This window comes from Muntiacus reevesi, chromosome 13 (assembly GCF_963930625.1).
Source record: "Muntiacus reevesi chromosome 13, mMunRee1.1, whole genome shotgun sequence".
Classification (NCBI taxonomy): domain Eukaryota; kingdom Metazoa; phylum Chordata; class Mammalia; order Artiodactyla; family Cervidae; genus Muntiacus; species Muntiacus reevesi.
In genome coordinates, this window is record NC_089261.1 from 58,178,703 (window position 1) to 58,206,323 (window position 27,621).

General features: G+C 44.4%; 1 protein-coding gene across 4 annotated transcripts in view; it reads right to left on the reverse strand.

The window, feature by feature from the left end:
* The window catches only part of ZNF827 (zinc finger protein 827), a 186,844-nt gene that overhangs the window by 116,374 nt on the left and 42,849 nt on the right, over window positions 1-27,621 (reverse strand). For all 4 annotated transcript variants that reach the window (XM_065904478.1, XM_065904480.1, XM_065904481.1 and 1 more), the window contains exons 3-4: window positions 22,136-22,308; window positions 15,827-16,307 (exon numbers count right to left, since the gene is read on the reverse strand). In XM_065904478.1, the coding sequence (XP_065760550.1) occupies window positions 15,827-16,307; window positions 22,136-22,308 (654 nt within the window). The remainder of the gene's footprint in view (window positions 1-15,826; window positions 16,308-22,135; window positions 22,309-27,621) is intronic.

Sequence of the window (27,621 nt, forward strand, 5' to 3'; positions counted from 1 at the left end):
TTTATGTTGGTAATATTAGGTATACTGGTATTTTGAGAAAGAAGATCTCACCCCAATACAGAAATTTTAGAAATGCTTACTAGAATGAGTCTTGAGTCCACCCCTGCTTAACAAAGAAAAAAATAAAAGGATAAATCACCAAAGCAAACACCTATCACCCCCTGCCTCCAGCCAATACATAAGCACAAAGTCCTTTCTTTCTGTCTCATGCCCCACTAAGAACATTTATTCTGGAATCAGAAGTCCACACAGACCAGCATGCTTGGAAACTGGACCCCAGAAGGCTAAAGTGACCTTTAGAGGTTTTACTACCAGAAAAATAAAGTGTGTGTGCATGCTCAGTAGTGTCTGACTCTTTGAGACCCCATGGACTGCAGCCCACCAGGCTTCTTCATCCATGGCATTTTCCAGGCAACAATATTGCAGTGAGTTGACATTTCCTTCTCCAGGGGATCTTCCCGACCCAGGGATGGAACCCACATCTCTTGTATATCCTGCATGGGCAGGCAAGTTCTTTACCACTGCGCCACCCAGGAAGTCTAGACAGATAAACAGCTAGGACTAAAACCCAGGTCCATGGATTGTCCACTTTGTATCCCTTCCTACCTCCATCACACCATCCCTCCATCTCTGGTCTCTGTGTTAGACCAACACTTGAATGGAACTTGACCTTCACGTCTTGGCTAAAACACCACCTTCTCAATGAAGGCCCTGACCATCCTCATCAAGACTGCAACCCCCACCCCACAGGACTCCCAATCTGTCTTACCCAACTTTACCTTTCCTTTTTACTCCAAAACGTTTATTACCAGAAAACACTTCACTGTGGACTGAATTTTGTCTGCCCACCTCCCCAGACACATATACTGAAGGTCTAACTCCCACTGTGACTGTATTTGGAGACAGGGAGATAATTGATTAAATGAGGCCATTAGGGTGTGACCCTGATCCAATATGATTGGTGTCCTGAGAATAAAAGAGACACAAAGGATGTGCACAGCAAGTAAAAACCATGTGGGACACAGAAGAAGGCGGTCACCTTGAAGCCAAGGAGAGAGGCCTCAGGAGAAGCCAAACCTGCCAGCACCTTGATCTCGAACCTCCAGAATGATGAGAAATACATTTCTGCTGTGTGAGCCACCAACTCTGGGGTATCTTGCCAAGACAGCCCCAACAGGCGAATCCATACTGCATCATTTTCTTGTTTATCAGGTTAACGATTTATGGTCTACGTCTCCGATTCAAAGACAGAGGTTTCATGAAGGCGATGACCTTTACGGGATTTTATTTCTTTTTATTTTTTTACTTTCTCCCTCAAAAAATTCTTTTCATTGTGAAATAAAATGTAATTAAAAAATGTGCGTAAAACTGATACGCAGAGCTCACCAAGTAGTTATAAAGTGAACGACACTGTAAAAGTCCTTTGGGGTCAAGAAATAGAAAACAGCCCTGTTTACTTAACAAATAGGAAGCTCGTGTGCCGGGTTGGTGGGCCTCTGGGCTCCGCTTTATGAAGAGAGCTATGCCTGTCATGGGCATCCTTCCTGAGGTCTGGGGAGTATGTCTGTGCTCAGTTGCTTCAGCCGTGTCTGACTCTTTGTGACCCCGTGGACTGCAGTCCGCCAGTTTCCTCTGTCCATGGGATTCTCCAGGCAAGTATACTGGAGTGGGTTGCCTCGCCCTCCTCCAGGAGACCTTCCTGACCCAAGGACGGAACCTGCATCTCCTGCATCTCCTGCACTGCAGGTGGGGTCCTTATCCACTGAGCCATCTGGGAAGAACAGGGAGTATGCTAAACCTTTCAAAAATGAGCTAGGATGGAGAGCGGGTGCTCAGTGCATCCTGCCCACTTTCCATCATCACAGGCAATGACCTTTCTTAAAATGCTGATGTACCTTGAGTGTGCAGAACAGGGCCTGGAACAACACATAGTAGGTACTCAACATATAGTGGTTGAATGAATAAAATAGGTTGGCCACAAATCAGTGATATCTGTTGGCACTCCATTATAACTCACGATAAACAGGAACTATGAATTCCGAAATATTTCACTAAAGGCAATCAGAAATGCTTTCCCCAGGTGTCATTAGTTCTGGGATGAAACTTCCCACATAAAGCTAAAAGCTCTGCTACTACACTGCAACTCCTCTGGAGGTGTTTCTGAATGATCACTTGGACTCTGGCATTACTGAAGGAGGAACCCAGAAGAATCTCCGGGAAAGTGCTGCAAATCTAGTCCACTGGGGACAACGCCATTGGAATCTGAGCCCAAGAAGACAAAGCCGTGTTCAGAGCAATCTTCAGGCATGCATTTTGGACCTCTACAGAAGGTAACTCCTAAAAGAATCCTGTTTGGTTAGCACATTTCTCCCCTTCCAACTACTTCCGGAGGGGTTTTTACCAGCCGTCTCCTAAAGTCTCTCACCTCAGCCTTTCCTCCAGAATCCTGCATAAAACCTTTTCCAAGAGTACCCCAATTTAGTGGACACAGAGTAATTAAATGGATGCTATCTATTAAGTCTGAAACTTCAGTTCTTTGGGAAGGAAAAATACAAAGTGAGTGGTTATATATTTTTAAAAATGCTTTAGATCTGCATATTTTACTTTTGAAACTTTAAAAAATTCTAAGGTGAGGCTAGGAAAGAGATAAGAAATTGCTGGAGCCCTAGAAGCAAATCCCAACTATTGGAGAGGACAACCATTGAGCATTGAACATTTTCTGAAGGTATAAGGTAGCTTTGGGGAGCATTAGTCAGAACACATGCTACATAAGATACAAGGGGAAAAAAGATATTTGGCATGGTTTGCCCAACCCAAATTTAACAGAATTGCAATGACACTTAAAAAAAAAATACACAAGCTGTATGTTGCTGTTTTTGTTGCTATTTTATAAATTTGCAAGGTACTTCATTCTGACAATGTCAAGAATGGCATAAAATGAGCAATGTGCTAGGGAGATGTAAATGTAGCTAATGACATATCAAAAAATATGTGGGAAACCCTCATTCGTCCAAGTTTAAATTTCCCAAACATTTGGGTCTAAATAGATGATATAAAAATAGCAATATGAAGGCTACACTGTTATCTCTCAATTACCAGAAATATTTGCACTGAGAATAGTATATAAAGCCCTATATTTTAAAATTAATATGACAATAATTGCCATCATTTTTTACTATCATACTTTTAAAAAGCCTATTATCTTTTACAGAGAAAGGTGGAACTAAAGATGTTTTCTTTCTCTTTGGGGAAATTGCTAGGGAAAAGCAGTAATTTATGACTCACCGCCTAATCTTTGCTTCATTCTCACCACTAAGAAGATCTGTGCACATATGGAACTCAATTCATAAAGAACTTTCACAGCAACTGCCCTGAGTTCTGTTTATGTGTCTTAAAGCTTTAGACACTCTACTTAATGCATCAAGGAAGCCCAACTAACCAAGAGACCCCCTTCTCTCCCTGTTCAAGCACTTTGTGACCTGAGAAAATTATGACTAAAAATTAAGTATATTTGTTGAGTCAATGCACTTAACAGAGCTGGGTTGCCACTGAAAGGAAATAAATCAGTTTTTTCTAAATCAGGATTTAGAAAGGATTCAAGATAAATGCTCATATGGGAAGGGGATGGGGAAGCCACTGGGATAAAATGATTACAGGTTTCTAATTCTAACAGGCCAGCATGCATGAGCTGTAAAAGGAACCGCCATTCTAGCGAAGTGCCCTCAGCGTCATCAACACACATTGACCCTCTGTCTAAGCCCCTCCCATCTCTGACCCCAGAACAATGCTATATAGCTTTCTTAAAGACCATTATTTGGAGACTTCCCTGGTGGTACAGTGGCTAAGACTCTATGCTCCCAATGCAGAGGGCCTGGGTTCGATCCCTGGTTAGGGAACTAAATCCCACACGTCACAACTAAAGATCCCATATGCCGCAACTAAGACCCAGGACAGACAAGTAAGTAAAATTTGTTTTTTTTTTTTAGAAAAAGACGACTATTTGTTTCAACGACACACACAACTAGCATTTGAATTGTTACACAGGAATTGCTCCTTCCATCAACCACAGGAGACAAGTATTACTACCATGTTCATCTTAGAGGTGAAGGAAGCAAGGCCCCAAGAGGTTAAAGGACTGACGCCTTCAAATCAGACACTAGACGTCAGAGTTTCTTGCTGAAAACGCACTCAAGCTCTCTCCTTTCTCTCCGACACAGTCCAAGTGCCTTTAAGGATACGGAGCCAAGCAGTTGCACCGTGGGTGTTGGACAGAAGTGATCTGGCGTGAGCTAAGCATCGTTAGTGAGAAATGAAGAAAGGGTGGGATGTAACCTGAAGGAAAGGGACATTTTCTGGTAGGGAGGAACTTTCTAAAGATCTAAGAGGGCGGAAGAAGATGAGTCTGCAACATGACTGCTTCTGTTTTGCCTTGTCCATTCCCTTTGGTGAAGGAGAAGGACACTTTCCTTGAGTTTAATAAGACAGAGCACTCTCAGTTCGGAGTCTGGCAATTTTGTGACTATTGAGCTGCTCCATGAAAAAGTTAGGCCTCGTTAAGAATTTTATTTACCACCTCCTGCTAAAGCAGAGCCAAAGACGCTTGGACCAGGAAGGAACTGCAGATGGGTGGTTTTCAAAAAGTATCCCAAGGAACCCTGGGTCAAGCTTCAGGGGTTCCAACAAATATCGGTTTCACAGTGAAGCTTTAAAAATTATTTAACTTAAAAGTTCATTTTAAAATGTGGAGCCTTAAAAAATAAATAAATAAAAAATAAAATGTGGAGCCTTAACTCTGTTATATATAAAACGTCATCTCACTGGAGACCACTGATAGCTTAACTTATGTTAACAAGTTAATTCAGTCCTGTGTATCACTTGTTCTTCCTGCCTCCTAGGAGTGGCAGCATTTTGGTTATATGTGGTTTCCCCAATGGCTCAGTGGTACAGAATCCACCTGCAATGCAGGAGACACAGGAAACGCAGGTTTGAGCCGTGGGTCAGGAAGATCCCCTGGAGGAGGGCATGGCAACCCACTCCAGTATACTTGCCTGGGAAATTCCATGGACAGAGAAGCCTGGCAGGGGACAGTCCATGGGATTACAAGAGAGTCAGATACAAATAAAGTAACTGAGCACACGCACAAATCTTTCCAAAAATTCAGGCCTATGCATGTAAAATGTACAATTATGGCATCAGAAGGGTCTATACGCATGCCTTAAATCAGGCTTTCTCAACTTCAGCAACACTGACATTCTGGGCTGGATAATTTGCTTTGGGGGCTATCCTATAAATAGAAGGAGGTCCAGGAGCATCCCTAGTCTCTACCCATTATATGCCAACAGCACTTCCCAGTCGTGAAAACCATTTCTTGAGACACTGCAACTACCCCCTGAGCACGCCTCTGGTGGAGGACCACTGTCTTAAGCTGGATGTAAGAAACAAGTGTGTCTGCTGTGATGAGGCTTCTGATCATGGCTGACAGACAGGAACATGTAGACATATAGATATACTTGGTGCTATCATTTATAGAGCACTTAATATGGGCCAGGGAGTATTTGGATTAATTTATCTGATCCTCTCAACAACCCCTTGAAGTAGTACTACCATTTTCCCCACTTTGTAGATGAAAAATGAGACTAGAGAGATTAAATAAACCTTCAAATATCAGTTAGCAGAGTAATGCATGCTCATGTGTGCTCAATTGTGTTTGACTCTTTACAACCCCATGGACTGTAGCCTGCCAGGCTCCTCTGTCCATGGGATTTTCCAGTCAAGAATACTGGAGCAGGTAACCATTTCCTTCTTCAGGGTATCTTCCCAACCCAGGGATCAAACCCACACCCCTTGAGTCTCCAGCACTGGCAGGCAAATTCTTTACCACTAGCACCATTGGCGAAGCAACTGAGTAATAACCAAGTAGTTAATATAGAATTATAGATGGCTTTAGTGCCTATTGAAAGTTTAGGATGTTTCGTGCCTGCCCTTTATTATGATAAGGAATAAGGGCAGTTGCTAAATGTGTCAACTTAGAAGCAGAAACTTTTCATTATCATACTCTCCTTTCAAGCAGCTGAACAAATTTAATTAAAAGGATCATGAGATTACAAGGCAAATTGTTAAAAATATTATCTCATTTGTCACAATGCCCTTGTGTAAATGATATTTCTTGAAGCTGCAATCAGCAAAATAAATTTATAGAAACATACTAGATGCTAATACTGCTCATAACACTCATCCTAACACTAATTTCATGTTTGGGGCTTATCACTTAGCAACTTTTTTCTAATTGTTGGACTTTTAGAAGAAATAAATATAATAAATGAGAACGCAAAAGATAAAATTAAATTTTAAAATACATAAATTATGTATTTTTTGTGCTTTATATGTTGAGTCTGTACTTTAAGATTTTGCTTGATAAAAATGAATTTAATTGCTTAAAAATACACAAAATGAAAACCATTACTGTTTTTCAATCCATTATTTTACAAAGAGAAAATACAGTCTCAGAGAATGATACGACCTTTTTAAAGTCATACAGCTCATTTATGATTCAGAATCAGAGCTCAACTCTCCAGATTACAAATCAGGGCTATTGGAGAGACCCAAGTTCCCTTGTAAGCCTATGTAAGGATGTATGATCTGTTTGGGTATCTGGGGTTTTTTTTTTTTTTTTTTGACAACTTGATACACTTGGTGCGAGAAGAAAATAAATTGCCTCCTGAAGTTATACGGAAAGCCAAGAATTCATTAAATAATAGCTAATAACAGTGATGAATATTCTATTCAAATAGAAGGTTTAAAACATTAGCTAAATATTTTCAGATCTTGTTCTCTCATAATGTAGACCACTTAATTGGTCTTAAGTCATTTTATATTTAGTGTTTGGGTATTTAGTGTTTGGGAAAGTCTTAACCACCTTATATTTCTCATTATATTTCATTACATTTGTTATCCCCATCTGAGCTAATCCTAAGTTACACTTCAGGATCTATGTCCCCAGACTAGGACCACGCAAGTCCCCTGTGAAGCTCCTGCGACTACAGACGTAGTAACAGAGGGAAAACATAAGCGCCTCAGGAGCAAGGGCAAGGGTAATAACAATAAGCAATGCCACAGACCTTTAAAATAAATAAATAAGGCTTTTCTCTGTGAACCAAACTATTCCAAGCCACACACGATGAGCAAGCGTGGCTACCTGCAGTCACCACTTAACGGACAGGATCTCTCCCTTGTCAAAAGCAGGAAGACCCAGTCCTGAAAAACCAATCAAGCCTCAAGCCAGGAGTAAATGGGAAAGAAAACTGCATTGTAAATTCATGCTATTAACATATCAAAAAAAAATAATAATAAATTGCACAAACAGCGGTGAAGTGATTCACAGCTTGAGGTGACTTGAGACCAGAAAAAAGAAAAACTAAAAGAAAAACTAATGATTGGATAATAGATTTCCAACACTTTCCAGGGAAGTGGGTGCCCATCTGCCCCAAATGACATCTCCTCTTGATGGTCCCACCTGTCATTTTAAGTGACTATACTGACATTCTGGTTCATACATGGAGATTGTAATGTGTTTCTGTCTTCATGGAACACCCATCCAGAGAGTCTGGGAACTCCACCAAATGATGACTGTGATTCCTCTCCCTGAAAACCCACTCCTTTTGTCACGTGACTCCACGGCGCCTGCCATTAAGAGGTGGAGATTCTCCTGCCCTTTGAATCTGGGCTGCAGTTGTGGTTGGCTTTGGTCCCTGGAAGGTGGCGGAAGTGATGCTGGGCCGGTTCTGAGTCCAGCCCCCTGAGCCCGGAAGCACTGTTGCTCTCTCCTTTGGAATCAAGGACAGTCCAGCTGCCACATGGGCAAGCTCAGGCAAACCCACTGAAGGACGGAAGACCCTGGAGGACAGAGAGAGGCCATCCTGGCCAGAGTCATCTGAGACCAGCCATGCCCCGGCAACCTGCCAAGGTCCTGCAGACCGATGAGTCAGCCCGGGAGAGGCCGGAAGAAGCACCCTGGTCAAAGATGCCCAAGCTCGTGAGCTAAGTGAACGGCTACTGTGCTGAGCTGCTAAATTGCAGACAGGCTGTTACTTAACTGTATGCAAGACTCTGGTTCCTAGACGTGGCCCTAGCAGCTGAGTTCCTGGTCAACACCACGGCGCTCACACTGTTGGAGGCTCCCTTTTGCTTTCTTTCCATGGATCATCTTTTCCTTCCAGCCTCTTGACAGCACTACAGAGTTGGTTGTGAATTTGCAAATCTTTCTCTTTTTAAGTGAAGGAATATCACAACCTCTGAAAACCTGACTTCCAGAATAGATATGACTAATGAAATATCTCTCTTATCATCTACCACGGAATGCACTGTGGATGATACTGTGCAAAGATAAAGACATTAAAAAAGAAATATTATCTCTTCCTGAACACTGCCCGCACCCCCCGCCCAGCAATCTGAAACAGAGTTGAAGAGGCAAGACTAACACACAATCAATAATACAAATATCCACCTGGGTCTTAAGACTCAGCGGAGGCAGCTGAGCAGTGAGCAGAATGGGGGCAGGGACAGTGGGGGCAGGTATCAGCAAGGAGGCTCAATATTGCTAGAAATTCTCTACAAAGGCATAGACCCACTGGAGGTCAGAGGTGCATTAAACGAGTTTGTTGTTGTTGTTGTTTTTGCGAGGATCTTTGTTCCTCAACCAGGGATCAACTGCCCCGTGCAGTGGAAGTGCAGATTCCTAACCGCTAGACCACCAGGGCATTTCGTAGTTATTTTAGTTTTAATAACATTATTAATTCTTTTTAGAACCTCCCCTCTCCCTTTTATCTAACATGAGAAGGATATATGGAACTCCATGGTTCAAATGACCAGACTCCTGGAACATGAGTGAAGGCAGGTAAATGGAAATGGGTGTGTCTATGAGCTGGTGAAGACTCAGCATTTTTCTTAAGAGTAGAGGGGATATAGTTACTCAGTAGAAAGGAGCCAGGCAGGGGCACAACCTGATGCCCGAGGCATTGGAAGGGTCCAGGAACACCTTAGTGGCCTGGAAGGGGGGATGCTCCTGGGGTGGCGAGAGGCATCAGGGAGGGAGCTGGAGGGGCAAGCTGATTACGTGTGAGGGTGACAGCCCCCGGAGAGGCTGCCCTCCAAGGGACAGACTGTGGTGTATTTTGAAGACACAAAAAAGTTAACCAGATTAGTGACTGAATTAGCATGCATTAAAAAGGATGCCATGGTTTGAAGCCAAGGAAAATAAACAGTAAAGCAGACTGAGGTCAAAAGACACTTCGCTCAACTGAGAAAAAAAAAAAATTAGGTAATAGCTCATTAAGTGCTCAGGAGCCAAGCTTTGCCGTTAGGCAGTTAGCTCTATCCCTTGCCCCTGAAACTTTCTAAGCCTCAGCTTCCTCGTCTATAAAATAGGTTTAACATCAATTGGGCTATTGGGAGGGTTAACTGAGAAATTACATTGCATCGTTGGCACAGCGCCTGGCTCACTGTAGACCCATCTGATCAGTAACAAGGCTCAGGATGATAATAGTAGAAGTAGCAACAAGAGTAACAACAGTGGTGAGTAGAAGAAAATGTGACTTCTGAGGGAAGGCAGAAAATGACCTGGATTCAGTTTTGCAGAAATACAGACTTTGATCAACTTCCCCAAGTCTATCAAGATAAAAAGTTACTCTGTGGACAATTCTAGAAGGAGGTAAACCTTATCCAGCACAGAGAGGAAAGAAGCGTCTGGATTCCAGTGGCAGCACCTCTAAACTACTGACTTGCCATCTTGATTTCCTCAACTACATGCCTGTTACAAGATACAAGTGTATTTGAAGATACACTGTAACCGGCCTTACCATCACTGCTCTGTTTGCACTAAACAATGCGTGAGAAGCCTAAAAGCCTTAGTACAATTTCTAGGGTATGAGATTCAGAGAACGGCTCCCTTGCTGGAAGCTCTGACTCTACTACAACAACCAGGATGGAGGACAGAGCCAACTTCCGGTTTTACCACTTCTTACTCAGTGATTTGGCGGAAGGGATGCTGGAGCCTGACTGCCTGGCTTGGAACCCCAGTGCCAACTCTTAGTAGCTGTGGAAACATGATCCGTGTCTGAGCCTCTGTTTCTCAGTTTCCATCTGTACAATGGGAACACGAACAGTGTCTTCCTCTAGGCTTGTTAGAAGTTCAGGTGGGTTCGATGGCCTGGAGCAGGCACAGTGCTAACTAGTATCACTGACTCAGTGGACATGAGTTTGAGCAAACTCCAGAAGAGAGCAGAGGACGGAGGAGCCTGCAGTTCGCGGGGTCGCAAAGAATCGGATGTGACTTAGCAACCGAACAACAATAACAAGGTACTAAGCAACTGATTGTTCAGGAAAAACCATAAACAATTAGTCAGTGTCGCAAATCCCCCGTCCCTGGAAGCCTGAGCATGTGAGTGTGTGACTCCAGGCCCCATCTTCTTGTAACAACCACCTGCTCCCTTTTGTGACTCAGATCAGCCCTTGTCTCGTGGAGCTGCAAGTCAGGAAAACCGACTTGCAGGAAAAGAGGAAAAACAGGAAAAGAGCCACACACTCTCTCTCACACGAATCACCCACCACTTTGGTAAAATCCAGGATTGCAACAAGGCATTTGGACTGCCTGCACATATGAGGGAGGCCCCTTCTGACACGAGGAATTTTAGTCACGTGATCAGTTGAGTGTTCATCATGAGAAAAGCCAGGCAGGGTTAAGAAAGGCCACACTGAAGATGCGAAGGAAGGCTGCCCAAAATAAACCTTTCCGGAAGGCATACTTAGGCATAGGAAGAGCTCCAGTTAAGGGCAGTGAAACCTGAGGTCATGAATGGCAGAAAACTGACTTTTCTTTGGAAGAAAGATGCTAAGATGTTTGACAGCCAATCAGAGTCAGCAGGTAATAAGGATGCCTCGTTTACCAGGCGTCTCCTGGCTCCCACCTTCTCTGGCAGCACAAACAAAGGTATCACTGGATAAGGAGCTGCCCTTTACAGACAAACAGTATTGTAACTACAGATGCATAAAATTCTGGGAAATAGATGGAGGTGGCAGAGCAAAGGCCCATGGGAACCCGCAAGATACAACACAAACACTCACCACCTCCCCGTTGTTGATTCAAGAAAACCTTTGCCATTTTACCGCTGAGCTCCTAACACATTTGAAACAATTCAGCTTGGACTCATTTGCAAGTCATTGCTTTCTGAAATCCACCTCTCATGGTTAAGATGTTTTCAGCCTCAATTTTATGAAATTAATAGAATGCGGGAGACAGAACATTTTTTTGGCCAGTTTCCAAACTAAAAATAGTTGAAATGACTTGTATCTTTTTATTTTCAAAAAACCCAGTACAAGAAGATTAAAAAGATATTCCCAGCCAACAACTGAGGTGCCAAGTTTCTGTCAACTGCTTGGTTCTAATTTGGAGAGTTAGATTTACATGTGATATCTTGAAAAGTGTGGTTTTTCAGAAAGAGAAGTGATGTAAGGCCACAGCAGGCAACTTTTAATCAGGCGTCTAATGACGATACTCCCAGTTCCTAGATGTTTCAGATGAGTCTCAAGATTTTCTAATTCTAACTGCAGAACATCCAGATGCTTGTTTTAATTCTGTCATGTGGCCCCACGAGGGGGAAACATGGGGCTCAATGACCATGACTCAGACAGGCCTCCAGTTCAGGTCAACCTTGAATGCTTCAGACCCAGCCCACAGCACCAGGCCCTTTTCATGGTCTGGAACAGAGAGTGAGGGAAGAGAGCTGTACTGAAAAAAACTACAACTGCACTGGAAACAAACCAACCAACCAGGTATCAAGTGCAGCTTCCACATCAGTGGTCCTTAGGCCTTGCTGCATTTTTAGAATCATCTGAGGATTTTAAAGAAAACACCAGTGTCTGGGTCCTATCCCAGACCAACTAAATCATAATTTCTGACAGTGGGGCTGGACCCTGGCATGTAAAATACAAAAGCTTCCCAGGTAAGTCTAATGTCAGTCAAGGTGAGCACTGCTGCTAGATTAAGGAGAGGTGGCACAGAAACTGCAGGAATTTAACCTCCCCTCCCTTGCAAAGCCCCAGTCATGCGGCTACTGAATCCCTTGCCCTGACATGAGACAGTCTGTCTTCTGATTCCAAGAAAGATCTGGGCAAACATGCAGGCTGCAGCCCTCAAAGGCTTGTCTCCTAGGCTGAAACGTAGAGCAGAGTTCTCAGAATTATCTTTGCCGTCATCCCAGAAAGCCATCAGCAAGGGTTGTCCCATCCTCTCCTCTGGGACAATTACAGCGCTGAGCCTGGGAAGCCTTGGTCCTAGGAAACATTAATCGCAAAGGACTAAGGAATGTTAAGTGTGGGCTCAGGCAGGAGAAGTCTGGATGGTTTGGGGAAGGGGTTTGATGTCACAATCACAGACGCTGGGAATCCTCAAAATGGGGATCGGGATGGGTGGCCTTCGAGTCCCCTTAAAACAGCATTCCACCAGCGATTTTTAATACTACTGTGTGTGTGTTCAATTGTGCCGTGAGTCTGTGGTTCCATGGACTGTAGCCCGCCAGGCTCCTTTGTCCATGGAATTCTCTAGGTAAGAATACTGGAGTGGGTTGTCACTTCCTACTCCAAGGGGATCTTCCCGACGCAGGGATCAAACCTACTCTTTTGCATCTCCTGCATTGGCAGGCAGATTCTTTACCACTAGCAACACCTCGGAAGCCCTATAATCCTCCTGGGTTCTCTTAAAGTCATTTGTGTGCTGAATGTGTGTTGAAGGAGCAAGAAAGACTCCCCTTAATCAGCAAGCAAAAAAGAATCAAGTGTTTTCCATCTCGCTTTTGAAACAAGAAGATACGGACACGCTTTAATTTGTCTCTGTGCTCCGGTTCTGCAATGACGTGGCTGGCAGAGGCTCCCAGCCCCGGTGTCCACAAACAGCTGCACCCTAGGGTCCCAGCAGGTGCACGCACAGAGCCTGGCTCAAAAATTCAAGACGAGAACAATGGCACCGTTATGAGGCTGGGGGACAAGGCCCAGTGCTAACCCAACATCTGATAAGGGAAAGAGCTAGAAGCTCAGCCACAGCTCCCCGGGGTCTGGCCCTTTGGTCCCGGGATCACAGCCACAGACACAGCCAGGTGGAGTACCCTGGCGCGAGCCGCTATCAATTATAGGGCCTGATCAGCCAGAGAGCAAGTGGAAGAAAAAAAATAATAATCTCTCCCTCTCCCCCGAAAATGTATTCCTTTCCTTTTCACATATCTTCTCCCGTGGGCTGCACTGCCCCTGTCACCAAGTTTACATTTACATCCAAATATGCACACACACAAAAAAATTACTGATGCATCTCACTCCCCGGTGACTTTGTAACAGGTTGCTAGGTAACAGTGCACACAAGTCAGGTTTCAGGACCTCTAGTAAGCCACCATAAAATAGCTGCACGGGCCTTTTGCATAAACAGCGTGCATTTGTTATCTGTTTTCTTATGCCCGTTGATCAGTCAGTAAATACTGCGACTGCCAAACCCGTAAACAAGTCCCCCCGTTAACAGCCGGCTGAGGAAACAGATGACGGGAGAAGGCCTGGGCGCATGGTTTTCCACCCCAGCCTCCTGACTGGCTTTTCCTCTTGCGTTCCTCCTGTTTCTCCTGTTTGCAAGCCTGGCTTTCAGCAGCCACAGGTCTTATCTTACACTCCCTGAGAATGGGTCTGTAGCTAATCATAGACTGATGTGGGGCACTCATAGCTAAGCCCACCAGAAGTCGTGCATTATCAAGCCTTCCTCTACCCTCTCTCACCTTCCTCAGGATTTAAAAACTTTCTGGAGTCCTGGAGTAAAGAAGACACCTTCTTCCTAAGAGCTACTCACCCCTCCAGTTTCCCCCTTGTCTGTTAAGTAAGGAAATGTCCCATTTAGCCATCCTACGTGAACACGCCCACCATTGCATGCCTTCCCTTGAGGAAGCACTAGAAGAGCCCAGAAATCGAGCCCCTTTTGCTCTGACATTGGTGGGACATACTATCAAGAAAGAATCAGTGCTCTCCCAGAAGTGGAAATTGAAGGATCTGCAGCAAAACGAAACCCAGAAGCCTACGTTTTCCCCACATCTCCAAAGATGTTTATGTGTAAAATGCAGAGTTTTCAAGAGCACATGTTCCCTTGGCTGGGATGGGAGAGGAGAAGGCAGGGACAGATCTTCGTTCATTGCCACGCTCAAGGCACCTGACTTCCTGCCACTTGACCATTCACGGTGTAGGATGCGCTCACCCGCCACGCAGGGTGGGGTGCCTCCCTGTGCCATTCCATCTCAGTTCTTTCTGCGACGCCTCGCTTCCATCCCCTGCCTTTCCTTATTTCTTCCAACCAGCCCTGAGCACTCCTGAGGGACACAGACCTGGGGTGATGGGAACGTTCCAGAAGGCCTGACTGACGTGTCACTGAGCAGAGGGACTGCAGAGTGAAGCAGAACCTCTAATTCACCTGGCGATGACATTTAGTGAAATTTGACTCACAGTCCATTTAAAGGAAGGTGGTGACCAATTATTCTCCATGTAAAAGGGTATTGTCAATCTCCAAAGAGCTGAAATGGCATTTGGAAATCATCGTGGGGCCTGCCGTCTTTACTGAGAGACAGAACCAATTCTCAGCCGACCTTTCCCCACCCTCTACATCCCTTTTAAAATTTAAAATCAGACTTTAAAAAATATAATGAGTAGCAGCACAGGCCCACAACAAGTTTTCTCATTACAAAAAAGTCAGGAAAAACAGTGCTCCTCCGGCATCATGACACTCCCTATTCAATTCCACGACTTAATCAAAGAAATTGGTGGTGGATCAGGGTGGGGGGGGGGGGACTAAATGAAACATCATGTATAATTTGATGGTGAAAGTGGTATCAATTAGTAATACATTTTTATGACATACTACAACTTCTTTCTAAAAAGCACTTGAGACAGCTGCAAAAGAATAGTAACAATTTTTTAAAATTCCACTTTACATGAGGTTGCTAGTGTGGTTATGTTCACAGAGACAGAAGGTAGAATAGTCACTACCAGAGCAGAGGGGAGTGAAGAATTCTTGGTTAATGGGTACAGGGCTTCAGTTTGGATGAAAACTGATGAAAAAGTTCTGAAGACAGGCGGTAGTGATGGTTACACCACAATGTAAATATATTTAATGCTAAGGAACTGGATACCTGAAAATGGTTAAAAGGGCAAATTTCATATTTTTTTTTTAACCACAATAAAAAACTTCCCATTAGGAAAAAACAAAACCTAAAGATAATTTTATCATTCACTCAGATTTTAAAACTCTAAAATTTTTCTGATAGTACTCTGTGTGTATATGTCCTTTAGAGTCTTTCACATCAAGGCAATCAAGAACTTGAGTATACGCAAAGCAAGATGTCCCACACAAGCCCTTTCAAGGAACCCAGCGGAGAGAGAAGTTAAATAAGGTTTAAGGTCAATGGAGAGACAAGTTAAATGGGGCTCAAGGTTACACAAAGAACTAACTGTCCCCAACCTGGCTGCCCTCTGACCTGTCCCTCACAGCGGGAACCCGTAACAGGGGGAATCCAGAAATAAATCAACCATCTCTGTTGTTTTGAGACCCAAACCACAGCCATGCCTACTTCCACAGGACGGTTAAAAAAAAAAAAGTCTCGAGGAGAAAATGTGTGAGGGTGCAGACAGCCGTCATGTAGAGGGACCCTGAAATCACTTAGCCCTACCAGCTCGTCGTATAGCCACGGATACTGGCGGATAGACACAAAACGGGGGAGAGAGAGAGAGAGAGGGGACACCCCTCTTCAAGTACCTGACAACTTCATGAGAAAATCAGACGCCATCTTAACAGAGATGTCCTGGCTGAACAATGCGGACGCACTGTTGGCCGCGAACTCGGAGGGCTCTCTCAGCTTTGTGTGGTTGGCTGGCCTGTCGGTAGCATTCAGAGGAAAGGAGGTTGGCAGGCCGTTATCTTCCTTGGGCTCCTCCTTCACCAGCAAAGGCGAGACGCCAGCCCCACCCTGGCTAGTCCTCTCTGGAGTGCTGGACTTCATCATGGTCCCCACTAGCTCTGTCCCTCCTCCTTCCCTTTGCTGCCCCAGGCAGGCACTGTCACTGAGGTGGGGAGGCCCCTTGACCTCGGGGTCTGGGAGCTCCTCCTTCACCTTGGCTTCTGTCCTCAGGAAGTGCTGATGGCAACGCATGTGGAGCTTCAGGCTGAAGTGGCGGGAGGAAGTGAACGGGCAGAGCTGGCACTGAAAGGTCTCTCCCCGGTCCTGGTGCTGATGAACCTGGGGGAGAAGCAACAAGAGTGAGCTGGCCACTGCGTGCCGACGGAGGACGCCCTGCTGGGCCCCCACCCTCTGCATGTTTGCACGGCTGAGCTGCTGGGTCACGTCTGACTCTTCGCGACCCTGTGGACTGTAGCCCGCCAGGCTCCTCTGTCCGTGGGATTCTCCAGACAAGAATAATGGAATGGGGCTGCCATTCCCTTCCTGGCCCAGGGAATCGTTATCACCAGAGGAGCACTTCATCATGTGCTTCAGGTCATGAGGGTCATCCCTAAACACAGAGCGGGTCCACACAGGTTAAGAGTCCATTAGAGATCCACACTCAACAACCAGGGACGGTGTCTGCCCACGGAGGCTGTCTAGGGTAGAAACCTCTTCATGTTCTAGTCATCCCACCTCCGTTGATGTCTTCAAAGAAAACATTATAAACCCAGCACAATTTGAACTAACATAATTACTAGTTGAGGGGGGGGGGTGGTCAAAAGAGGTACCCTGTCAAGTCATTCCTCTCACAATATAATATGCTGCATGGACCCAATGATTACCACCCGGAGAAGTAGTTATGCTTTGCAAACATAATTTCCACTTTCAAAAATGCTTCTCTAGGTAATTAAGACTGTGGAAAATAGTGCCTCCAGGGCATTCCCGTTTCATAGAAAAATTGACACCCTGGAGCACGTGGCCGGAGCAAAAGGACATATAAAGAAAGCAGACGGGGAGGGACTGCCCTGGAGGCCAAGTGGTTAAGAATCTGCACTCCCACTGTAGGGGCATGGGTTCGACTTCTGGTCGGGGAACTAAGATCCCGCATGCTGTGCAATGTGGACAAAAATAAATAAATAAAAACAACTCTCTAAGCTTATAAGATACCCTTCCTTTCTGTATCCCTCCAGCCATCTATAGGCAGCGTCTAAAAAAAAAATAAAAAAAGAAGGAGCACAGAGGGAGAAAAACCAGACTCTGATGCCCACCATACAGTCTCAGCAAGATGAAACCAGAGGTGCCAAATATGGTTCTTTCTAGCAGGGTCTAGATAGGCATGTCTACCGTGAAAGAATGCAGACTTGGAAACCCAGTTCCAGCCTTGCCTGCACAATACCTGTAAAAATGGGAAGAAACGTTTTTCTTTCCTTCCTGTCATGATCACATTTAGGGCTTGAAAAAGTGGGGAAATCGCTGCATTGGCCTGAGCCAGGCGTGGAGCTGGCAGGTGTAAGCTTGTAACTTCCCCATTCATCTCTGCCAATGTACTTGAGCACTGACCTGCTCCACCCTGCTATTTCAGGACTGGCCCTCCCTCGAGCAGAAACTGCCAGTGGCGTAGATTTGGGCCAAAAGATTTGGGGAACTGTGTGATTTTGGAAAAAACGAGGGAAAGGAATTCAAACCCCGAGTCAAACCGACCTCTCCTCTTTGGCGATCTAGGCAGGATTTGAACCCAGGTCGAATGAAGGTGAAAGGTTAAAGCTTCCTTAATCCACTGGGCCACCTGGCCCCTCTGCGTGGGCTTCCTTTCTAAGAGAGCAAGTTTTACTACAGCTGTTTATGCATTCTGAGTGCAATCCAAAAGCATTATTCACCAGCCAAAACATACTTTTAAATAATGTTCAGTGACCAACAAAAGCAAAGAAATTAAAAGTTAATGGTGAGATCCTGTCGCTACAGCACCCCACTGTGGCTTTTTGAAAAAAACAACAGAAGAGATTCTGGGTCCCCCAAAGCATGAATTTCTCCAAAGAAATAACCAGATACACTTAAATTCAGCAGCTCATTAAAAGGCTTTCCGCCTGCCAGGTGGGGAGAGGCTGGAGGGTGCCACACACCCTTTGTTGCTGGCTGAGGACTGTCTCAGTTCTTTTACAACAAAAGGACTTCACTCTGGAGTGGATGGGTTCACTTGCTTTCTCCCTCACACAGTCGGGAACATTCCCCACCCTCTCTTCTACCAGGCTCACGCGGGAGCTGGTGCTTTGTGGGGCCTCCGGTCACAGCCCCAGGGGACCCTGACAGGTGCCACCCACGGCTCGCCCCGGAGCCAGGTGGTAAAGGTCACTAGGCAGAAAGCTTCCGCCATCCCCGGGAGCAGGGTGGTGGGATAGATCCCATTTCAGAAATGTCCGGACATCTATCCCCAGCAGGGGACAGGCGCTAATCAAGAAGGAAGCTCCGGAAGCAGCTTCTGGAAAAGAAAAAGGATGGAGTCCAGGTTCTAAAATCCAAAATTCTGGATTCAAAAGAGTCCATGCCCAAGCCCCATGCACGGCTCCTTTTCCACCCAACCTGGCTTGGCTATATTTAGTTGCGGGAAAATGAGTGAGTGTGGAAAAGAAAAACACTGGATGTGGTGCTGACAGTCACACTTAGCATTATATTTGAGCTAGACCTGCCCAGAGGGGCTCAAGCTCGCATTTGGCCGTGGAGGGAAGGCTCGCCCCTGCTCTCCTGACAATAAAAGCCCCTTCTGGGATCATCTGTACTCTCTTTAGCCTGACATCGCCTTCAAAATCGCTCTCGGTCGGCTACGGTCAAGAAACCCTTGACTAAAGCGTGTCATTCTTTCCAGGTCACGTCGAGAGGGGTTGCCTGCTGGTCACCCTACACAGAGAGCGCATGTCACCACCACAAGAAGTTTAAAGACTGTTGCATCACCGTGTCCTTCTCCCGTGCAGCAGTCGGACAGTGTGGGGAACAACATCTCCTCCACTCACCCTGCTTAGGGGGCCAGGCAGGCTGGGAGGGGGCGAACCTAGCAGTCACTGCCTTACCTGGCACATCTGAGACTAGAAAAAGTCAGCACCCCGACCCCTGCCTGCTTCTTGCCGTTTCTTCACCCATGTTCCTGTTCTCGGTCCTTCTCACCTACTCTGTTCAATTTCAGCTTACGAATTCCGTATTGAATTCCTGTATGCTCACTCATCCAGGAAAGTTGTAAAAGACTTAATGGAAATCTAAGATAACCCCGAGGAAGCTGGAGGCATTTACAAGCTCCTTCCGAAGCAAGCCATAAAAACATTTGCATGATATATTAAGGAGAAAAGGCAGGCTTTCAGAAAATGTACAGTGCCTAGAACCCAGTAAGTAGTATAGTTGAACAAATCCGTTAAGAATCCCATTGTTCCTTAAGTAAATCTATATAATAAATACAGAAGGCTATACAGATTAGCATGGTAATAATGGTTATTTCTGCGTGATGGGATTAAGGGCCAATTTCAGATTCTTTTCATCAGTTTTTCTAAATTCTCTTTGTGTCACAAAGAGAGAAAAGCAATAAAATTTAGAGTCATTCTTTTATGCCATGTCATTGATTTATTTCTAAATGTAAATGTTAATATATATTCAGATGGCTTTTGGATAGTAATTACTATAGTAGCCACATTTCTTGAGGGCTTCTCCATGCTGGGCATCAAATTAAGTGCTTTATATCCATTATTTCATTTAACCCTTATAACAACTCCACAAGATATACCATACGATTACTATCTCCAAGAGCGGAAACAGAGGCTTGGAGAGGTTAAATGATTTACCCAAAGCTCCACAGCTACTGAAAGTCTAACTAAGGCTTTTTTGTTTTTGTTTTTCTGACCACAGGGTTTGAGATATTAACCCTTAGGCCATACTGTCCCTGCTTCTGAGGCAGGACTCAGATTAGGAAATCTGTTCCTACCATAGCCTCCGGCGAACAGAGCAGAGAGTATCTATTCCTAAGGAAACCACCATGATGTTTCTCTGTAGACCATGTTTTCAAAATCTAGCAAAATTAAAGTCTATCTCATCAAAATTAAATCATGAGTTCTTTGATGAAAGCAAAAAACACGTGCCCATAAGTGAGGTGGAGAAGAGCAAAGAAAGTGTGCACCATCTGAGCAAACTAAACTTGCGTGAGCCCTTCTCACACGTCTCTCCTCAAAAGCTCAACAGGTTAGGACACCATGGGTTTGAATAAAGTAGTCACTTCACACAACCGCTTCATTGTACTGGTTATTGATTTGTTCTGAAAGCATTCTAAGACCCCACGACCTGCAGAGCCCTGGCTGTTCTCATCTGTAACGCTGTCGTGGCCGACCGTCTGTATCACCAAGGCACCCCACTCATCTCCCTGCAGTTTCAGGGTCACTAGTTCCTGCTATTGAAAACCCAGCTTTTTTTTTTTTTCCATGGGTTTATAAATAGGTTGTTTTAAGTGACCCTGAGCTGAAACCAGGCTTACAAGGTGTCAGGCCAGATGCAAGTTTTCTGCTCACTGAAGCTTTAAATTTGCCAGGCCTGATTTCTAAACCCCAGTGTAAGGGCATAGTAACGGAAGCAAATTTTAGTTTTAAAGGCACTTCTTTGAAAGTCTCCTTCGAGTTAATGAAATCCACTTATGCCGGTGTAAAATACAAGATTTTTCTTTGGGAAGAGGTGACAGAGAATGAGGAGGGTTCAAGTAAAACACCTGAGTTGGCTCAGTAAAATTCAACCAACCAGAACCCCTGGTTAAATGGATTCTGATGATGAAGGGCATGGTATACTCCCCAGAGACAAAGACAAAGGGTAGAAAACAAATTATATTATAGTTTTTTTTTTTTTAATTTTCCAAGTTATTTCCTAAAGTCAGTAGAGGTTCTGTCTGATCACATTCTTTTACATCTACAGTCCTAAACAGTGATTCCTGGTCTATTCATAAGTATGAGACTACAAGAATTTGAGAAAAGCAACTATCTCATTATGTTACACTTTATATTACACTTCCTATGGCAGGATAGTAAACACTTTACAAATAAGCCAGACCACAGCAAATATCAGTAAAAATGATGGTTATTACTATTAAAGTGTTCAACAACTGTTACGGAAATCAAACAACTACCACTGAACATTTCTGTGTTGAATACTTTGCCATTATTTCCTTAAATATTAATGATATCCCTTCCAGATGGACATAACTGTTCCCATTTAACAGATGAGAAAATTGAGTCTAAAGATGCATTTGCTCACAGCCACTTAGCTAGTAAGCTGCGCCATAAGGTTTAAGGGCAGGTCTGTCAAAATCAAAAGCCCATGCTCTTTTGATCTCTTGCATCTCATATACTGGGTCTCTTTGCATTTCAGGCAAAATTAGCATTAATAGAGTCTGCTAAAAAGATTGCTAGCTGCCTAAGTTTTCCCCCAGCTCACTTAAGAGTCGCATGTAGTCTAGACAATTCCCGATATGCTCCTACAGGCATAAGCCTCCCAACTGTCCCTAATATAACACTGAAAAAAGTACCTTCCAATGTTTGCTAAGTGTGACCCCGGGAATTATGACAACTGAAACCCTGACAGCCTCAAAGGGACCCAGTCTTGTCAGGAATGGCCCCCAGGCCTGCCACAGTGTGGACGTTAAAGCCAGATGACTTTCAACTTCCTCACACTTCCTGTTCGAAGTCTCTGGGTGTGCCTCTGGGTTTGAAGCTGGAGAGCTAAGCAACAGAAGAGGACGCTCCCTCCAGGAAGAGGGGCAGGTCCAACAGCTCTTCCTGAACATGTCTCTCCCCGCTTCTTACTCCTCCCCAAGTTTTCCTCCATGTGCCCCCAAATGCATCACCCTGCAAGGCCAGGTTAGGCTGCCGCTCCCCAATGGGAAGGGATGGTTCTACATGACCTATATTATCTGGCTGCTGAAGCTGCTCTCTGCCTTTAAGTTCTGGGCTGTCGAATGGACATGAGGACGTTTATAACGAGATACTTTCCAATACAATCCTTTTATCCACATCACACTCTATCTTACAACCCTGAGCTCAGACCCCAGTTGGTGCAAGGGCCCTGGCTGTGCCTGCCTCGCCTTCAGGCCCTTCCACGGGGGGGCTTACCTTCATGTGGGATTTGAGATTGTCCTTGCGAGCACATCTGAACGGACAGAGCGGACACTGATGACTTTTTAAACCTGTGTGAATCACCATGTGCCGCTTCCAGTAACTCTTCCTTTTTATAACCAGACCACATATGGGACACTGGAAAGGCTTGCCGCTTTCCTCTTCTGAGGCTTGGGAGAAGGAGAAAGACAGGAAAATTAAGGAAAACAAAAAGGCACGTTGTATCCACCACTAATTCACATGCATTGCTCTATCAAGAAAACTAACAAGGAACCGGGGGACTGGGGAGGGTTTTTCGCTCGTCCTTTCGTTTTTGATGTTTTTTGTTTGGGGTTTTTTTTTTTTTGGTTTGGAGTTTTTGAGGTCTTTTTTGGTTTTGCTTTTTCGTTTGTTAGTTGTTTGTTTCATTCCAAGACTTTATCTGTAAGGAAGCTTTATTCCTGCTTTTCTTCAGGTGGAAACCCATGTTCATCTCATGACTTCAACCTGGGTTCCATTCTTTCAAAATCGGCTCATCCTGCCTTGGAAAAGTCCTGCTTTCAGAGGCCACCCACCACGCTTCAGAAGGCATCCCACACCTCAGCCCAGAGAAGCCCAACTCCAGGGCCTTTGTTTCCTGAAGGAAAAGTGCCAGACTCGAGTTCATATCTGAATTCCTGACCTTGGAAAATGGCAAGAAATAAAGACAACTCAAAGGGACCGAGAATAACGCCACGCTGGAAACCAAAGGGCCGTCGTAAAGCTCACACGCCAAACCCCAATGGAGACAGACTTCAGACAGACTTGTGCTGTGATGGCTTGGGCAGAAGCTGCTGACAATTTGGCCATCGGGGGCCTTAAGGTGAGAGGTTGTCACTCTTATTTTTGACCCACCACTGGTCACTAAGGTGTGCTGCCCTCTGCGGAGCCTGGGGCCCACCGCCCACTTTGGGAAAAGCTACAATCAGGCGGCCACAAATGCTTCCATTTTTCAGGAAAGCAAACAAACCAAGTACTTCCTGCAAGGAAAGCTGAGATCACTCCTCCACCGGCCCCAAAGGGGAGGGTGTCTGCTGTGCCTTGTGTCGCTACACCTCTGGTCCACCAATTTATACTGCACAGGGTCACACAAGCCTCTGCTATTTGGGGACAGAGGAAATAAAAACAGAATTAAGGACTCAGGCTTTCCCTTCATGTGGGATCAGAAATTTCCAAACTGGTTAAATATGTTGTGATACACTCATGAAATAAAATGTAAGAAGCCCATTTTAAAAAATAAATTAGATCAATAGATGCTGACACAGAAACATGTCCAAGACAGTAGTTAGTGGATAAAGCAAGAATTGAAACTATAAGTCTAGAAGGATTCTATTTTTATTCTCTAGAAAATAGGAACCAATTGCTGCTCAGACCATTAGGTGAAAGGTTGATAGGGGACTTTATAAAGGATGTATCAAGCTGACAACACTTGGCAAACCATTACTCAATCTCAGCATCACTAAGAATGGATGCACGTTGGGTGCCCTTTGATAATTCATGTATGAAATATTCTTACAAAATATTTAATCAAGCTTCTAGATAAGTAGTGAGTTTCCTGGAAATACAGGTGGTTTTAATAAAAAAAAAAAAAGTTACACATACTAAGAGGGATGGAATCAGCCAAATTCAGAATGTGGGACATTCTATAGAACAGATGACCCAGTTTCTTCAACAAGTAACTGGCATTTTAAAAAGGGAAGGGGTTATAGATGAAAAGACACTTAAGAGACAGATAAAGCAAATGCAAGGTGTGAAGCTTATTTCTGCTCCCGATTTGAATGAAACAATTATAAAAGGACACTTTTGAGATAATTAAAGAAAATACTGACTATAGCCCTGGTGTTCCATAATATCATATGACAATCGTTGATCCTATTACATGTAATACCAGTTATTGTGACTATGCGTTTTTAAAGTCCTTAGTGGTGCTGGTGGTGGAGGTTTAGTCGCTAAGTCATGATCAACTTGGGACCCCATAGATTAAAGCCCACTAGGGTCTTCTGTCCACAGGATTCCCCAGGCAAGAATACTGGAGTGGGTTGCCATTTCCTTCTCCTCTGGGAGATCTTCCTGACCCAGGGATCAAACCAGTGTCTCCTGCATAGGCAGACATAGGCAGGCAGATTCTTTACCAGGGAAGCCCTTAAAGTCCCTGTGTGCTATGCTTACTCACTCAGTTGTGTCTGACTCTTTTCGACCATGGACTATAGACCACCAGGCTGCTCTGTTCATGGGGATTCTCCAGGCAAGACTACTAGAGTGGATTGCCATGCCCTCCTCCAGGAGACCTTCCCAACCCAGGGATCGAACCCAGGTCTCCCACACTGCATGTGGATTCTTTACCCTCTGAGTCACCAAGGAAGCCCCTTAAAGTCCTTATGTATATATAAATACTTGCAAGCAAATGAATATGAGGCCTGGGATTTGCTTTTAAATACTTGGGCAAAAAAGAAAAAAGAGAAATAGGAAGAAGAATGAGATGAATAAATGAAACAATGATCATCTTTTATCTGTATGAGAATTATCTGGAAATGTACATAGAAAACCATTAAGCAGTTCATTTTAAAGGACTGTGGATTAAAAGGAAGGGATCATGGTGGGAAACTTGCTTTCATTGTATATTTCTCTGTACTATTTGAATCCTTTTAATATATATATTACTTTTATAATTTTAAAAGGAAATATTCCCAAGTGTAAACTTTTAAATAATCTTATTATTTATTCATGGAGTCAACTGAATCTCCACATGCAAAGAACCACTTAAATGAATGGAATCAGAAGAGTTCTGGAGTAAAGCCAGGGCATTCCAATTGTTCTTACATTGCTTATGGGTATAAGCAATATTGGTTAGTGCAACGAAGGACCTAGAAAAAGAATTCTCTATCTGAAAACATATCCCTTAAGTCTGGAAATTCCACTTGTGACGGGTCCCATCACAGAACTCCCTTTTCTGATTGAGGATTTCCTCTGACTCGAGGAAAAGCACGCTTTGTGAAGGCTCATCAACACGCTTTTTCTCAACCCACTCGAGCTCTCCTCCCACCTCATTGATCGCCTTTGCTGACCTGGACTCCTATCCCTAATTCAGCCTCTCATCGCCTATCCTTTACCATCATTCCCTCCACTCTGACGTCCGGATCACAAAGACAGCATGTTGAATAACAGATTTGAGAGGAAAGACTGACTCAGGGCTTCCCTGGTGGCTCAGTGGCAGAGAATCCGCCTGCCAATGCAGGAGACACAGGTCCAATCCCTGATCCAGGGAGATGCCACATGCCACAGAGCAACGAAGCCTCTGTGCCACAACCATGGATCCCATGCTCTAGGGCCCAGGACCTGCAGTTACTGAGTCCGCGAGCCCTAAGTACTGAGGCCGGCACGCCCGTGCTCTGCAACAAGAGAAGCCACTGCAATGAGAAGACTGCACACTGCAGCTAGGAAGCAGCCCCAGCTCTCCACAACTGGAGAAAAGCCCACAGGGCGATAAAGATGCAGCACGGCCAAACGCTAAATAAATTAATAAAGCTACGTACATATAAAGACTGAATCAGGCCCCTAGGTGATATTACTGTCACAAGCCAAAGGGGGAAAATGATAATAATGTCTATTTGGGGTTATTAAGAACATCAAAGTAATATGAAAGAGATACACAAACAGGCTGCCGCTAATCCCCATCTTCAGGAAGTACTTCCCCCTGTCTAAACCCTAAACTGCCTTTCACACAACTGTCTGGGAGACGAGAGAAAAGCTGAGATGTCATACCCTGACCTGAGATTTCATGGCATATCACAGGAAGGCAATCAAAAGGCAATTCCTCACAGAAGGAACATCTCTGGCTTTGCCTGGACAACTGGCTTTGCCTAATGTGACCAACAGGCTTCCTGTTTTTTCTGACACTCTCCACCCCTGCCCTAATCACCTATTCTACATTGTATATGGATCAGACTACACTGCGTTAAACCCTGCATATTCACATTTCATATAAATTTATTTTATTTGGGAGCTATGCTCATTAAACCTATGCTAGGTTTAATTAATATCAATTATACATGAACAGTGCACAAATCAGGGTGCCCTTGGACTGACTGGGGGGAAAAGTTCAAATGGTCATAATGAAGAGAAACTAAGTGCAAGATAAGCGGTCCAATAGCCAAACTACTGTAACTATTTGACGATTTTAACTTATCACTGCAGGAAAGGAAGACAGAGCCAGTGTAACCGGAAAACAATGACCGAGTTTAAAAATTGGAATTTCCCCTGGTAATACTTGCATTTTTATTTATTAAAAATTTATATTTTGGTAAGATGCTTTCCATACATATATGATGTTGTTAACTACTTTTGAGAAAGACAGAAGTAAGGATGGACTCTATTGTGTATGCCAAAATATTTTCAAAGAACTGACTGCTGTAAATTTCACTCAGATTTAGAGTCTAAAGAAAAATGACCACTTCCTCAGAATGAACCACAACATGTTTTCAAGGTAACAGGATTGAAATGTTCACAATTTTGCTGAGTTTACAACTGTTCGATGAACAACGTCCCCCCAGTACACCACTAGTTAGTATCACTGCAAACAAAATTAAGTGCTACTGGACCCTGGTGCAGTAGATAGCTGCTAATTTGCTCCCTTGGAGAAAACATGTTCTCTTTATAAGCAATAATATTATTGGAATAAAAAAAGATAATAAATGTGTATAAAATGCCTGTCATGGAGGCTCTCAGTAGTAGCTATTGTAATGATTGTAGCGACAATAAACTCTTCCCTCCGAAGCAGAAAACTTACCATCAAAGCAGGTATAAATGTAAACAACTGACATCACACAATAAATACGTAGCCCATGTTGGGCCTAACCCAACATGGCAGATTATTCCTGGGGCCAAGAGGAAGTAAAATTCAGTGGGAATCCACAGTGCCGTTCACATAGTCCAGTTCAGCCTACGCAGAATTCTGATGTCAGGTTCAGCTCAGCAGGGAAAAGAGGAAGATGGAAAAGACGGAAGGAGAGAAGAGGAGGGTGGAGGCCGGGAAGGGTTGGGGCAGAGCTGGAAGCCCTTACCACCCAACCCAGGGCCAGGGACCAAGTACAATTCAGCAATTGTGTGTTGGACCATAATGAAATTCAGTGCAAAGGGCTGGGTCAAGACAGTATCCCAAAAATTGAAACGAGGACTGGAAATAGAAGAAGAAGGTGCAGGAATCTGCCCGTAAGTCCCAGCAAAATAGTGCTAACCCAAGAGCACATGCTTTTCACACATTATGCCAACACACATCTTGAAAGAAAGGGTAGGTACACCACGATGATCACACAGAGATGTTCACATACTCATAGCTCACTTGTTTCCAAAATTAACTCCCAAGCAGCTTATAATCAAAGTGCACGCAGTGTGACTACCTCACTAATAAAGTACAATCAGGTATGTCCATCTGTTTACAATGGGCTGGATCTGGCCAAGGCAGAGAG